This window comes from Mycteria americana, chromosome 8, assembly GCF_035582795.1.
Source record: "Mycteria americana isolate JAX WOST 10 ecotype Jacksonville Zoo and Gardens chromosome 8, USCA_MyAme_1.0, whole genome shotgun sequence".
NCBI lineage: Eukaryota > Metazoa > Chordata > Aves > Ciconiiformes > Ciconiidae > Mycteria > Mycteria americana.
The window spans coordinates 33,796,007-33,808,367 of NC_134372.1; the positions used below are offsets into that span (position 1 = coordinate 33,796,007).

General features: G+C 38.2%; 1 protein-coding gene across 2 annotated transcripts in view; it reads right to left on the bottom strand.

Moving 5' to 3' along the window:
• The window catches only part of TENT4B (terminal nucleotidyltransferase 4B), a 44,701-nt gene that overhangs the window by 17,558 nt on the left and 14,782 nt on the right, over positions 1 to 12,361 (bottom strand). For both annotated transcript variants that reach the window (XM_075510653.1, XM_075510652.1), the window contains exon 2: positions 4,804 to 4,927. In XM_075510653.1, the coding sequence (XP_075366768.1) occupies positions 4,804 to 4,927 (124 nt within the window). The remainder of the gene's footprint in view (positions 1 to 4,803; positions 4,928 to 12,361) is intronic.

Genomic DNA, 12,361 nt, shown 5'->3' on the forward strand with positions numbered 1-12,361 from the left:
TGATAGAACATAAAAAAACCCAGTATCAGTTGAATTTATTTTTTTCTTTCATATCTCAAAGTATACCCTTCAGTTTTTAAACACATTTTCTAAGTTTAACATCTTTCTGTTGCTTTGCATACTTAAAAAAAAAAAAAAATCACGATACTTTTTTTTTTCCGAATTACAAAGCAAGTAGCACAACTCTCTTTATTTCTGCTTAAACTAAAACAAAAGAAGTTTCAGAAAGTTTCACATACCACAGAATTAGTTTATCATGCTGGATTTTTACTAGCACTGGAGGTTTAAATAATCAGGTTTCCATTGTAAGCTGTTCGAAACCATGTTCTCATTAACTTAGCTGAGCCTCACAGGGAGGTCGGACTCATATGCTAAGTCTCAAAGGGAGAGTGGTGAGACTTCAAAGTAAAAATATCTACACCTTTGGACCAATGTTCAACCAGACAGTCTTCCGATGTGTTTCCTGGAGCCACCTTACAGACTTGCGTATTCTGCTTTAATGAGTCTCATACACTAGTTTGATTGCCATGTATTTGTATGTCAAGTGACCCACTTTTTATGTTTTTCCCCTTCGGGATAAGAAAAAGGGGGAGACAGGAAAAGATGATGTTTTGCAAGTAAGTGTCTTGATACTTCAGTAGACTAAGAAACAGTATGAGTGCTTCCTTTTGATTATTTTATATCGCTTCACTCTTTTTACCCCCTCACCCTGACCCCCCAAAAAAGCACATGGTGGCAGTAAATTTAACATTGAAAGTTCTTAGCCTCTCAAACTGGAAAAGACTGCAAGAGATGCCACAGAACTAGCATCAATATTGTTCTAGATCTTGACAAAAGCATAAAGGCATCACAAAGCTAAGAATATAATAATAATTATTATTACCATTTTTAATCCAGGATAGTAATAAAAGCATCCTCTGTGAAACTGGGTTCAGTCAAACAGGGATTTATTTGGCCACCAAAAATGGCCGAGAAGTGCTTTTGCACAATAAAACAACCAATGATGGGTTCGGAAAAAACTACATGTGCTTTCACATTATCAAACAAAAGTGTGTTCAGCTGAACAGCAGAGAGAGCTTTTATTCAATAAACAACCCTGAAAGTATTCATAAACTTACTGATACAACATATATGACCTTTACCGAAAGGAATGAGACAACATCTGCTGTTGTACAATAATTTGGAGTATGAGAAACACTGAATTATTATAAAAGAAACCCACACCCACACTTCAATCCCTCTCTCATCAAATCTTGAAAGATGGAAGAGTGGGGAAATCAGAACAGAAATTTTAAAGGATTTTGATTTATTACCAAATCGGAATTTAAACTGTTGAAGCTCTGTAGCCATGTATGTATTTAAAGCATCCCAAATACAGGACACTATTATGACTTGAGAGACGCAAGCATTAGTTTTTGTGGTGTGCCAACACTGCCGATTATGTTTTTATTCTATGTGGACAGAGATATGTATTTGCATTCATAAGATAACTTAAGACTTCACAGTACTGTAATGGACTCCTCCTACTCCTGTATGTTATTGTTACTATTTATCCTACATTTCTGTGAACTTGTTCATATTAAATTCCAAAGTTCCTGAAGGGGTTTTAATTACGGTATGTGTCCAAATATGTCCTCACTATGCACAACAGAACTTGGAAACGCACAAAAGCTTGGAAAGTCCTTGCTACCAAAATCCCTCCATCAAAACAAAAAAATCTATCCATAGCCAATTTAAATTTCCCTTTCTTCTACATCATTAAGTAGAATTTTCTGAAGTTTGTTAAAATAAATACAGTTCATCTTTCTACTCCCATTCCCAATCATAGTTGAAGCATGAAGTATGCAACATTACCTCTTTTCAGATCTACGAACCACATAATACTCAGATACAAAGCTGAGGACATTATGACAGATGAATCCTAAATTCCACTGCATAAGTACCGATTTGTTCAATAGTCAAATTTTCATATTCAACTGGTCAAAAAAACTTTGTCTTAAAATGCTTTCGTTCAATGTTTTGGGTTGTTCAGTTTCAGTGTAATTAAAGCCTTTCTTAGGGTCAGAGCCTTGCTGATGCCAAGAACAGTTCTCACTTACTAGGAATGTTTCCTTCTAAGCACATTCCCTTGAGTAAGAGACCAAATGACACAATTGCTAACTTCTATAAATAAAGTAACAGTTTAGGATACCTAGTTTTACCCCCCTCCATCTGCTTTTTCAGCCTTTTCCTAAGTGGAACAGGAAAAAAAAAAACCAAACGTATACGCACAGGCACATTCCACACGCTCTCTGTACATTTAGATTCATGAAGCCTGATTTTCCTTTCCTTGGTATCTGATTTTTATAGAGTATGTCTTACCTACGTGTTTAGTGAGAAACTACAAACTAAATGTGTATGTTTAACTTACAAGTTTATTTTAGCTGGATTCGCTGCATCTATGACTTAAAATGAACAGCTTAAACATTAACTTATCACTTTACACTACAGCTAAAGCTGAGGACATTGGACCAGATAACACTCCACCTTCTCAGAGCACGTACTCAAAACTTAAATCTTACAAGTAGCTAAACCAACACAGATTTCCAAAAGGTTAGTGATTAACTCAAATGGCTGAAAAATTACAACAAAAGACTGTCAAAGTTGAATACAGTTGAGTTCAGCAGTTCAGTTCTCAAGCAGATCTGTAAAGGAAGTATCAGAAAAATAACACTACAGTCATTTCCAGATTATAACCTGGCGTGCTGTTGTCACTCTTCAGTTCCCTTCTAGCCTCCAGAAAACAGAAGGGCATACAAGAGGAGAATTATTCCTCGATGTAACAACAGCAGACAAAATACAGAGTTAGGCTTTGAAGAGCAGTTACTGACTTGAGAAAAAGGAACTGGCACACTCTCGCTCTCTAACATTTTAAAGAACAGTGAAGAAAGACGGTCATGGCAGTTTTAACTGGCACTAACTGAAAAGTGAACTTGAGTTTTCAACTGCATGGTGTGTGCTCCCTCTCAGTCATGTTACAGGTAAACCCAGTGGTCAGCTGTCATTTGTAGCAGGGCTTGTAATTTGCTTCCCCATCTTAAACAGATTGTGGCTACAAAAAGCAGTTCCAGTAGCTTAAAGAAAGATTATTTTCTCAAGGCCCCAAAGTCATATATATATATGTATATATGTATGTGTATATATATAAATTTTTAATACAAAAGACTTAGCTCTTACAGATCAAGTCTGTCCTATAAACAGAGTATCTCTGGAAGCACTAAGTTCTTGTGCCCCATTCAAAGTATTAGTGGTAACTAAGAAAGATCCCCTGGTAATAAATCCATTCACCCCATTACACTAGTTAAGTCTGCAGCACACAAACTTGTCTAGGAAATAGTGGCATCTTCTCCAGGCTGAAGCAATTAGTTATTCTGCTGAAATCCCCCTACTACAAGACTTTGGCAGGCTGTATCATAGTAAGCACTGTTTCATACCCGCACTGTTTCCTATACTATGGCCTGTCAGACTGGCAGCCCACTACTGCTCTTGATTAGGGTCTACAACACTGTTTCACTGGGTTAGAGGAGAGCTATACAACACCTGTGAGATATGCTAAAGTCTCTTACACAGCTCCCTTGGAAAGATTACTGGGTTTGCTCAAAGAGAAAATTACCAGATGTGTAGTACTGACTCTATCTAAACTCCCTGTAACTGTGCAAAGGCAACTACCACCGAGTGGAGAGCGCTCCTTCCATATTATACATCACTAATACGTCGTCCATAACAACATGAACCACCTTGAAAATGTGAGTATATTTTACACACAAAACCACACACCACATACATATAGCTTATACAGAATTCATATTCTGTGATATTCTGCCAATTTCTAAAAATACATTCCAAAAAACAGGTTAAGAAGATCCGAAAGGAACAGTGGGTTTAAGTCACTCGTGTCAAAACACTGTCTTTTACTGTGGCAGGATCAAAGAGCATTCCTTATACTAAAGATTCTGCTGTCTGAATTTGGTTTGCTATTCCAGCTAAGAAGTCCTTATTTTCAGCTACTGTTATCTACAGATAGATGACTATGGCTACAAATCTGCATTCTGGAAATGAACACCATGTTAGTGAAGCAACTTCTCTAGCTTCTCTTTAATCCATCCTTTATTAAAAAAAAATCATAGCTCTGCACAGGAAAAACTTGTTTCGACTTAAGGACGAGCAAAAACCCATCTTCAGTGGAAAGAGGCATTACAGATTTTAAGCTCAATACACGGATCTACAGACTTGTTTGTTCCTGTACAAAAAACCTGGTTCCTTTACATTTGTAAGGTATGTCAATTTAGTTTAACTGCCCATTAAAAATAGCATGGTTTACGTAACAACGTGGCATTGCTGGCATTCCACTTTAATAGACTTAGTCAAGAACGCAAGTCTTTGGACTAGAAGCCCTGCTACTAACGAAACTATGAGTTTCAGAAGATTTTTTTTTAACACAATACTTTACAAGCATGCATGCATGCCTGATATGCTCACATTAATCTTACTACATAAATATTAACGAGACTAAATGTTGCCACACCTTATGCCCTTTCTTTGACTACAGTAGGTCTAGCTTGCCTTTGTTCCTATGTGTGACAGAAAATGTTGACCTGTATTATTCTAGAAATAAAGATCACCTCTCTCATTTGACCAGAAATCCTTTTGGGTTTTTTTAATACGGAAAAATAAACAGTATTTTCTTTATTCAATACTTCACAGAGTCAACAGGCACAAAACATTGCTTTTATATATTAACAAATAGAACAGTATCCTACTCACATCTGCATTAGGCCAGAGCTCTTTTATAACGTTTTCTATCCTGTTCACCACTTCCATCCGCATTCTCTCTTCTTCAGGTCTGGGAGACATATACTTATAAAAGTCAATGATTTCTTCATGAAGACTAAGAAAGAAAAAAGAAAAAAAAACAAAACAAAACAAAACAGAAAGTCAGGAAAAAACCCACAGGAGAATGAAAGAGCAATTACTCTAATCAAACATGCTTTCAAGCTCCTAGTTACCTATTTAGTTAAGGTGCAGTTTAAGAGTAGCATGCAATTAAAAAAAAAAATCCAGATTCACAATACTTAGTAACATTTAGTTTCATGTTACTTTCTTATATCATAGGTCAATATTGCACTGCATTTGCTAAAAGCGTGGAAACAAATCTAAATCCAAGTGCCTTCAATTCACATTGAAAGTCACACTCCGTATTTTAATGCCAGCGTAACACAGAAATGGTTCAGTCTTCAACTATGAACACAGCTGTAAGCTCCAAGTACACACTTCACAAAAATTTAAACAGGAGGTTTTCAGCCAACGCTTCCTAGTCAGCACCTTGGCACTAACTAGGGAGTTTCAGGCATCAGTCTGTATTCAGTACCAAGCTTTTTAAAAAGTTGATAGTAATTGTGCCAGTACTAGAGCTAGAAAAACTGCTTCCTTTACTGCTTAGAGAAGATGCATAAACTAAATATGCACTCTCTCTCCATAACAGGAAAATAAGTAGCACACAAGCAGCAGTGGTGGCTCAGAAGAATAAGTGATTGACAGACAGTTAACCCATATATTTGACAGTTTACCATATTACATGTGCTTCTCACAGCCAGTAAGTTATGTTTAGATTGTCTATGATTAGAGCTGAAATAAAAATGTCTTCATACAGTGCCACAAATTTCTATGCTTCTGTAATATCATAAACACATCATCGTCTTGACTAACAATATATTTAAAAAAAACAGACACAACCCTTTAATTCCAGCCACAGAGTAGCTAAATTAATTTCATTTGTTTCCTGCAATGAGGATTACAGTAATAGCTAGTTATTTTTTTAAAAAGTGTTGTTTCTAGTTACCAAATACAACTGCATCTCTCCTTAAAGCACTGAGGGACCATCAGAAGAGAGCAATTTATTAAGAGCAAGCCCTTAGCTGAGATGTGGAATCTAATACTTCCCCACTGCGCACACACTTAAATAAATCAAATGTTAATAACTAGAAGTTGTATACAGGTGTCAAAAAAACAGATTAAAATATCAGAAAGTTGTATTTAACAGAGCCAGGGTAGGGACAGAACTCAAACCCTCTGCATTATGTTCTTCAATACTGCAGCATGATGAACAACACAAGCTTCTTTCTCTGAGAGACAGAGGAATAAAATATTTACATTACTTTTCACTGAGCATTTATTGGAATTTCGCACACACACGGTTAGGGGAATAGTCATAAAAGCCTTAGCAACTTGTGGTGGCCATCACCACAGCTCTCTATAGCTAACACAAAAAGAAAAACTCCTCTGACGGAGTTCCTCCAAAGGGAGATCCAGACAGATACCTGATTTAGCTGTTCTACAACAACCTTTGGAGAAGCTTCTCCTCCTTTGACACCTATGGAGGGAGCCTTACAAACGCTTAAACTAAAAACTAAAATAAAACAAACCCCCCCAAAAGATCTCCTGCAAAAATGCAAGGTGCCATCTCCCTCCTCTCCCCCCCTTACTGCCACACAACATCTCAGGTACCACAAGGATGTTCTGCACAGTGCAGCTGCAATATTCATACCAATAAATGCCGTTTTCAGCATTTATTTTGACATTGCTAGGAAATTTCTTACCTCCTCCTATGGCTGCTTTCTTGCTTTTCCTTGGAAGCTTACAACCTGGGGCTAACGTGCACCTTCCAAACCACCACTGCCATCCCTTACACAAGCACTGACTCCTCTGCCTTTGGCTTTTCAGCCATCTCCTGTTCTTCTATTCTTCACTGCTATTCAACATGTTGGCACTTAAACCTTCTTACAGCTACCCTCCCACTGCAAGAATTGAATTCAGGTGAGAAGTACACGATAAAGGACAAGTTCAGCACTCCAATAACCAAGTTCACTCTCTGTCCCCACTACCAACCAAGCATACCGAATTGCTAATTTAGTCTCCATGGGCTTGAGCATTAAGGTAACATTCAAAAACAGGAGCAAAAAGGAAAACAGGCAAAAACCCAATAATCAAACTCTAGAAAACACAAATTATTTTTCAACTGTAATTCGGTGAACCAGCTTACGGGAAGACCTGTGAGTCAGCCCAAGGCTTCCTGTCATGTCTGGCAAACTCTTTACTTTCTTTGCAGGCTACATTGTGGGGAATTGATCAAGCAACACAGCCCCGCTTCTGCCTGTGCTCCTCTGGAGTAGCTGGAACAGACTGGTTACATCCACAAAGCACAAGATTTGCCCCAGAGCAATGTTTTCAGTAACGTAAGATTGAGTGCACGCATGCACTGCATGTCACTGGTGGCACCAGGTTGTCTGAGGGCACTTAACAGCACAAGACATGCTGGGATAATATCGAGGGACTATCCCTGGGGAGAAATTCATGTACGGCATAGCACAAATCCATACCGGCCATCATTAGTGGGCCCAGCTGCTCCTGGGCTTCCGCTTTACGGGAGTTAATTGTTCCCCTGCCCTATAAGTGAACTTTGAAAGAACAAGGCAATCAGAAATGAGGTCCCCAAAGTGCACAAAGGGCCAAGTCATATAGACACAAGTCAGGGCACTTCTCTTTATTAACTCCACTGACACTCTTAATAGAGATAATTATATGAATTGATGCATTCTTTAGAAGAACATAAAATAATGATGTCTTGTCAGAACCAGATGTATTTCTTTTTCTAAACATAAATAACATAACATATGTCTGTGACTCTTTAAATGGGATCCTTCTTATTCTTAGGTAGTCATGTAAAGCTTTACGCCAAAACAAAAAAAATAAGCAGCATGCAAACACACAGAAACTTACATTACACATGCACTGAATGTTACTGAACAATGCAGATGTAGAAAAAATGAAATTTGAACTTCTTCAATGATAGAAGAAAGGCTTAAAGACTACTAGAGAAAGTTCCCACCAGCACACCACTTGGAAATATTACAGACATATCTGTGTTTCATCTGCTGCAAGACTCCATGCTGTTAGGACCGACCACCTGTGCTGCACAGAGCCACAGTATGCAGAAGGCAGGCAGAAACCATAAAGGCTCAAGACTACACCTGGAACCGTATTTTCCTGCCCAATAATGGCTGCTGCCAAGAAATAAGAGAATGATTAATTAAAGCCAAGACAAACAGAAGTAGCCACATGCAGATTTCAGAGCAGTACAACATGACTTAGAGGTGTGACTCCAATTAATGTGGAGTTAACTCAAGCTGTATTGAAAATTAAAACTCAAGGTTATTCACTCTCTTAATCAACATCTATTATAGTCGCTGTTTTTCAAAACAATTTGTTTGCATTAATGGAGTCTGTTTACAAAAGTCTCTAGTGGAATTTTATATCTTTAGCCAAAATGAAGATCAAAGAGACTGAGAAGTTATTTTTGGCATCATAACAGTATTTTATTATTTAATACCATCACATTCATTAGTTATTTTAGATAAAAGCCCTTAAAAGGAGACTTCCATTTTAGATAAAAGCCCTTAAAAGGAGTGTTGTATTTTTCCTTCTAAAAGAAGGAAATTACACTGTAATAAACCTGATTTCACTATGGAGAGATATTTCATTTGGCTTTATAGTCACACTGAAGCATACCAACACCCAAGACCTACTTAGGATGCATGGAGAGAGTTCTCTACAATGCATAAGAGCATTAGTTTACTGTTTTTATTACAGTAAATAGCAGTTAACAAGTGGGTCTTTTTCCTGTACTTCAGGAAATCTTAACACGTGGGGAAAAGAAAAATAAAATAGTCTCTTACACTTTCTCCAAGTATGTTCAAAAACAAAGTACTACCTGCATCACACCCTGTTTTCAAGCCTGGTAAGCTGATTCCATCAGGAATTTCACAGACAGAACAGAATTATAGAGAAGAGAAGCCACTAAATTTAGTGGATTCAAATGTCTGTTATGTTTACCTGACAGAGACAGTGATGCATCATTAAAAAATAAATTATGGCTGCAAAAGTTGCAATCACAAGGACTTCCCATCGTAACATCGCTGAACAGCACCATGAGGAATGCAAGTCTGCTAGACTCAAGCCGTTTAGGTGAAAAGCCGCAGCTTTTGTGCAGATGCAGGTACTATGGAACAGTGCATTACATTTCTTTCTTACTTTGATCACACCTTACTTTATTTTGTAGGACAACTTGTGAGCTCTAAACGCGCAACTGAGGATTCTCAAACTAGTTTACATATATCCAAGATGTTATTCCGGGGTATTAATCTTACTGCACCTCTGGCAATCAATTAAAAAGTAATCACATATGAACAAAATGTTATTTCTGTTTTATATGCACAGCACACAGACAGATATATGGACAAGCACTTACACTTGACTGTACACTTCAGTTACCTGACACATAAAGCAGCACAACTCGCTACTGCTCCAAGTCCAGAACGGGAACCAAGACTGATACTGGGAGGCATGTCACTTTATGAAACGTCACTGGAGATACTACAAGTTTCACTTCTATGCACTAGGATCCTGACGCAGACTAAATGACCAGCCCACTGTGCTCACAGATTTTGGCAGCTTGGAGGAAGCCAGCCCGACACAACCAATACCCAGCACTCACCAGCCACACCAGCAGCTGCCCCGAGTGGGACCATACGCTGGACCTTCCCTGCCTGCCCCAAGCAGCTGAGAAGCAGAGCGCAGTCCTGATAAGCAGAGCAGCCAGCGAGATAAAGATAATTCTGACTGGTTTTGCTTAATCACAGGATAGCAGTTAAGTGTTGCCTTTGCATGCCAACATGCAGTACTACACTAACCAGAGTAATAAGTTTTAATTGAAAATTTTCCTGCTTTTGTCATTCTGGAATTGTGTTATACTTCCATTCTCCTCTGGCTCTTCTTCACTCGTCATTTGACAAGAAGTTATGCAGGCATGCATGTTCTAATTTCTCTCATCAGAGTGTTACCCATAGCTTCTGCTCCAACTGTTAAAAATGACTTGGTTAAAAATTCTGCTCACCCAAAGAGCTTCCTCTGCCTTGGGCATGTATATTCCTTTGCACAGGAAGTGCTATTTGCAACATCACTGAAGATAATTTAAAACAATGGATATTAACCATACGCAAAAAAATCGTATAGTGCTCATGCACTACAATTTATTCTTTGGCAGGATTTTCTGAAGGAACCTTCATTTTCAGAATGATGAAAATCTAAATTATTTAGAACCTCTGCGGACAGTGGGCAGAAGCATTGAACACACAGATGAATTTTGCCTTCCCAAACTCTATGCTTTAAGATGAATCACTTCTGATTTAAGAATTTATTGATTTTATATCCACAACTGGATGGGATATTTGCAATGTACCCCTGTACCACTAAATAAGCCTTTTGCATCTGAATTTTCTTTGGATGAATAATTCCTATAGGACAGTGTTTAGTTGCCCCTACCATTTTAAGTCTCCTCTGGAGGGGGGGGGGGGGGGGGGGGGGGGGGGGATCAAAGGCAACAAAGAGAAATATTGTCAAGTTTCAGGTTTATAATTGTGCTTGGGGAAGAACATGAAGGAGGAACCTGAGGTATTTTAGCTTCTTGAAAGCATCAATACTCGAGAGTCCTAACTGCATGCATCCCTCCACTCCCGAGAGGAAAGCTAGCACTGCACACAAGAAGAGAGAATAACTTCAGTTTGAAGCTTCCCAAGGTGTTTTACTAAGAAAAAGATGGTACTGTTTTTGCAACTGTAAAAAAAAAAAAAAAAAAAAAAAAGAATTATGGCAGGAAATTCTGATCCTTTGGAAGTTTCATGAACTAAACAAAGCTTTTCCCTCTCGCATCTGTGACCTACTTGGTCCTGAAGCGGTTTTGAACAAGATTGTAACTAAGGTAAAGGAAAGACACAGAGAGCCCAATCCTCTCTTTCCCCCTCACAATTGTATTTTTTTTTAATATTTATTTTAAAAGCAACACTGACACTCTACAAGATGGGGAATCCAACAGCTTCCCAAATTAACTTTCAATTTTAACATTAATATCCCACGAGCTTAATAAAATATTTTTTAGATTACTATTGCCATCTACATGTGTTCAATAACGAAGCAGGAACAACAGCAGACACCATAAAAATTGCAAATTATTTTCCCACCTACAAACTCAATCAAAACCAAACATTAGAGTAGTGAAGGGAACTGTAAATATGAAGTACCTGCTGAGGTCCTCTTCCTACCACCTGGGCCTCTGTAGCAGACAAATTCTTTTAATATTTGCTAGGTTTTAAGCTACTGAAAAAACACCTAACTGCATCTGCAGGTGATTTAATAGGCAGTTAAGTTTCATGGTGACTGATACATCAGACCTCATAAGAAACTAAAATTGTGCATAATAAAGCAAACAATTTTCAAAAGCCTCAGCGACTTTGACCATCACTTTTTATATTCTTAGTTACTGAACCATATCAATATATTATAGGTCACACAATAACCATATTTTGAGCCACATATGCCCTATGGGAGCTTTAAAATGAAATATCCCAAAAGATGTCCGTATTAGTAACCTGACAAAACCAGGGAAGCTTAAGGAGCTGGGGTTTTGATATCACACATTTTTCTTCAGTTCGGTTCACCCGTCTGAAATACATCTTCACAGACCATCTTTTCACAGTTTACCTAAAAACAGACATACAGAAAAAACAGGTATTCCACTGCCACATGATTACTAAACATCACTAAAAATCAGGATATCTACTGTATAAACATTTTCCTAAGATGCAAATGGAGAATTTCACTTTGCAGAGAGCTAGGCAAATGAAATTTATTTCTGTCTCCTTCCATTATAGCCCAAGAGTTTGTTACCACTCCCCAGCTTCCCAGCGACAAGGTCTGTTATAACAGGATTACACAAGCCTCCCTAATCCATCTAAGGCAAAGTTAGCCAAGTTAAATCCCACCACCTTCATCAGCTCAGCTAAAGCAGCCAACTTGTCCCAAGTCCCGCGGGAAGCCTGAAGAGGACCCCTTGAGGACGGCAGCAGCAGTCACTTCCACCCAGATGGCAAGGGGCAACAAGAGGCCCATGGAAGAAACACCTTCAACTGGCATATCTACATCCAGAAGACTACCTCCGGCAACCAAGCAACATTTGAGTAGCTTTCGGTATTTACGCAAGAACAGCTTGACATTTCTGACTAGCATTTGTCGTCTGCTGAGTAATTCACAGAACTGCCTTTTAGGATCAAGGCAGGGCAAAATTTTCACAGATACGTAAATGATTCGGGAACCCAAATCCTGTTTTCAGGACTAAAGTCTTTCAGGATTAATCTAATCACTCTGATACTGAGTTTGAAAACAATTTTCTGAATGGAGTTGGTTTCTTCACTTCAACAATTTATGGTGGACT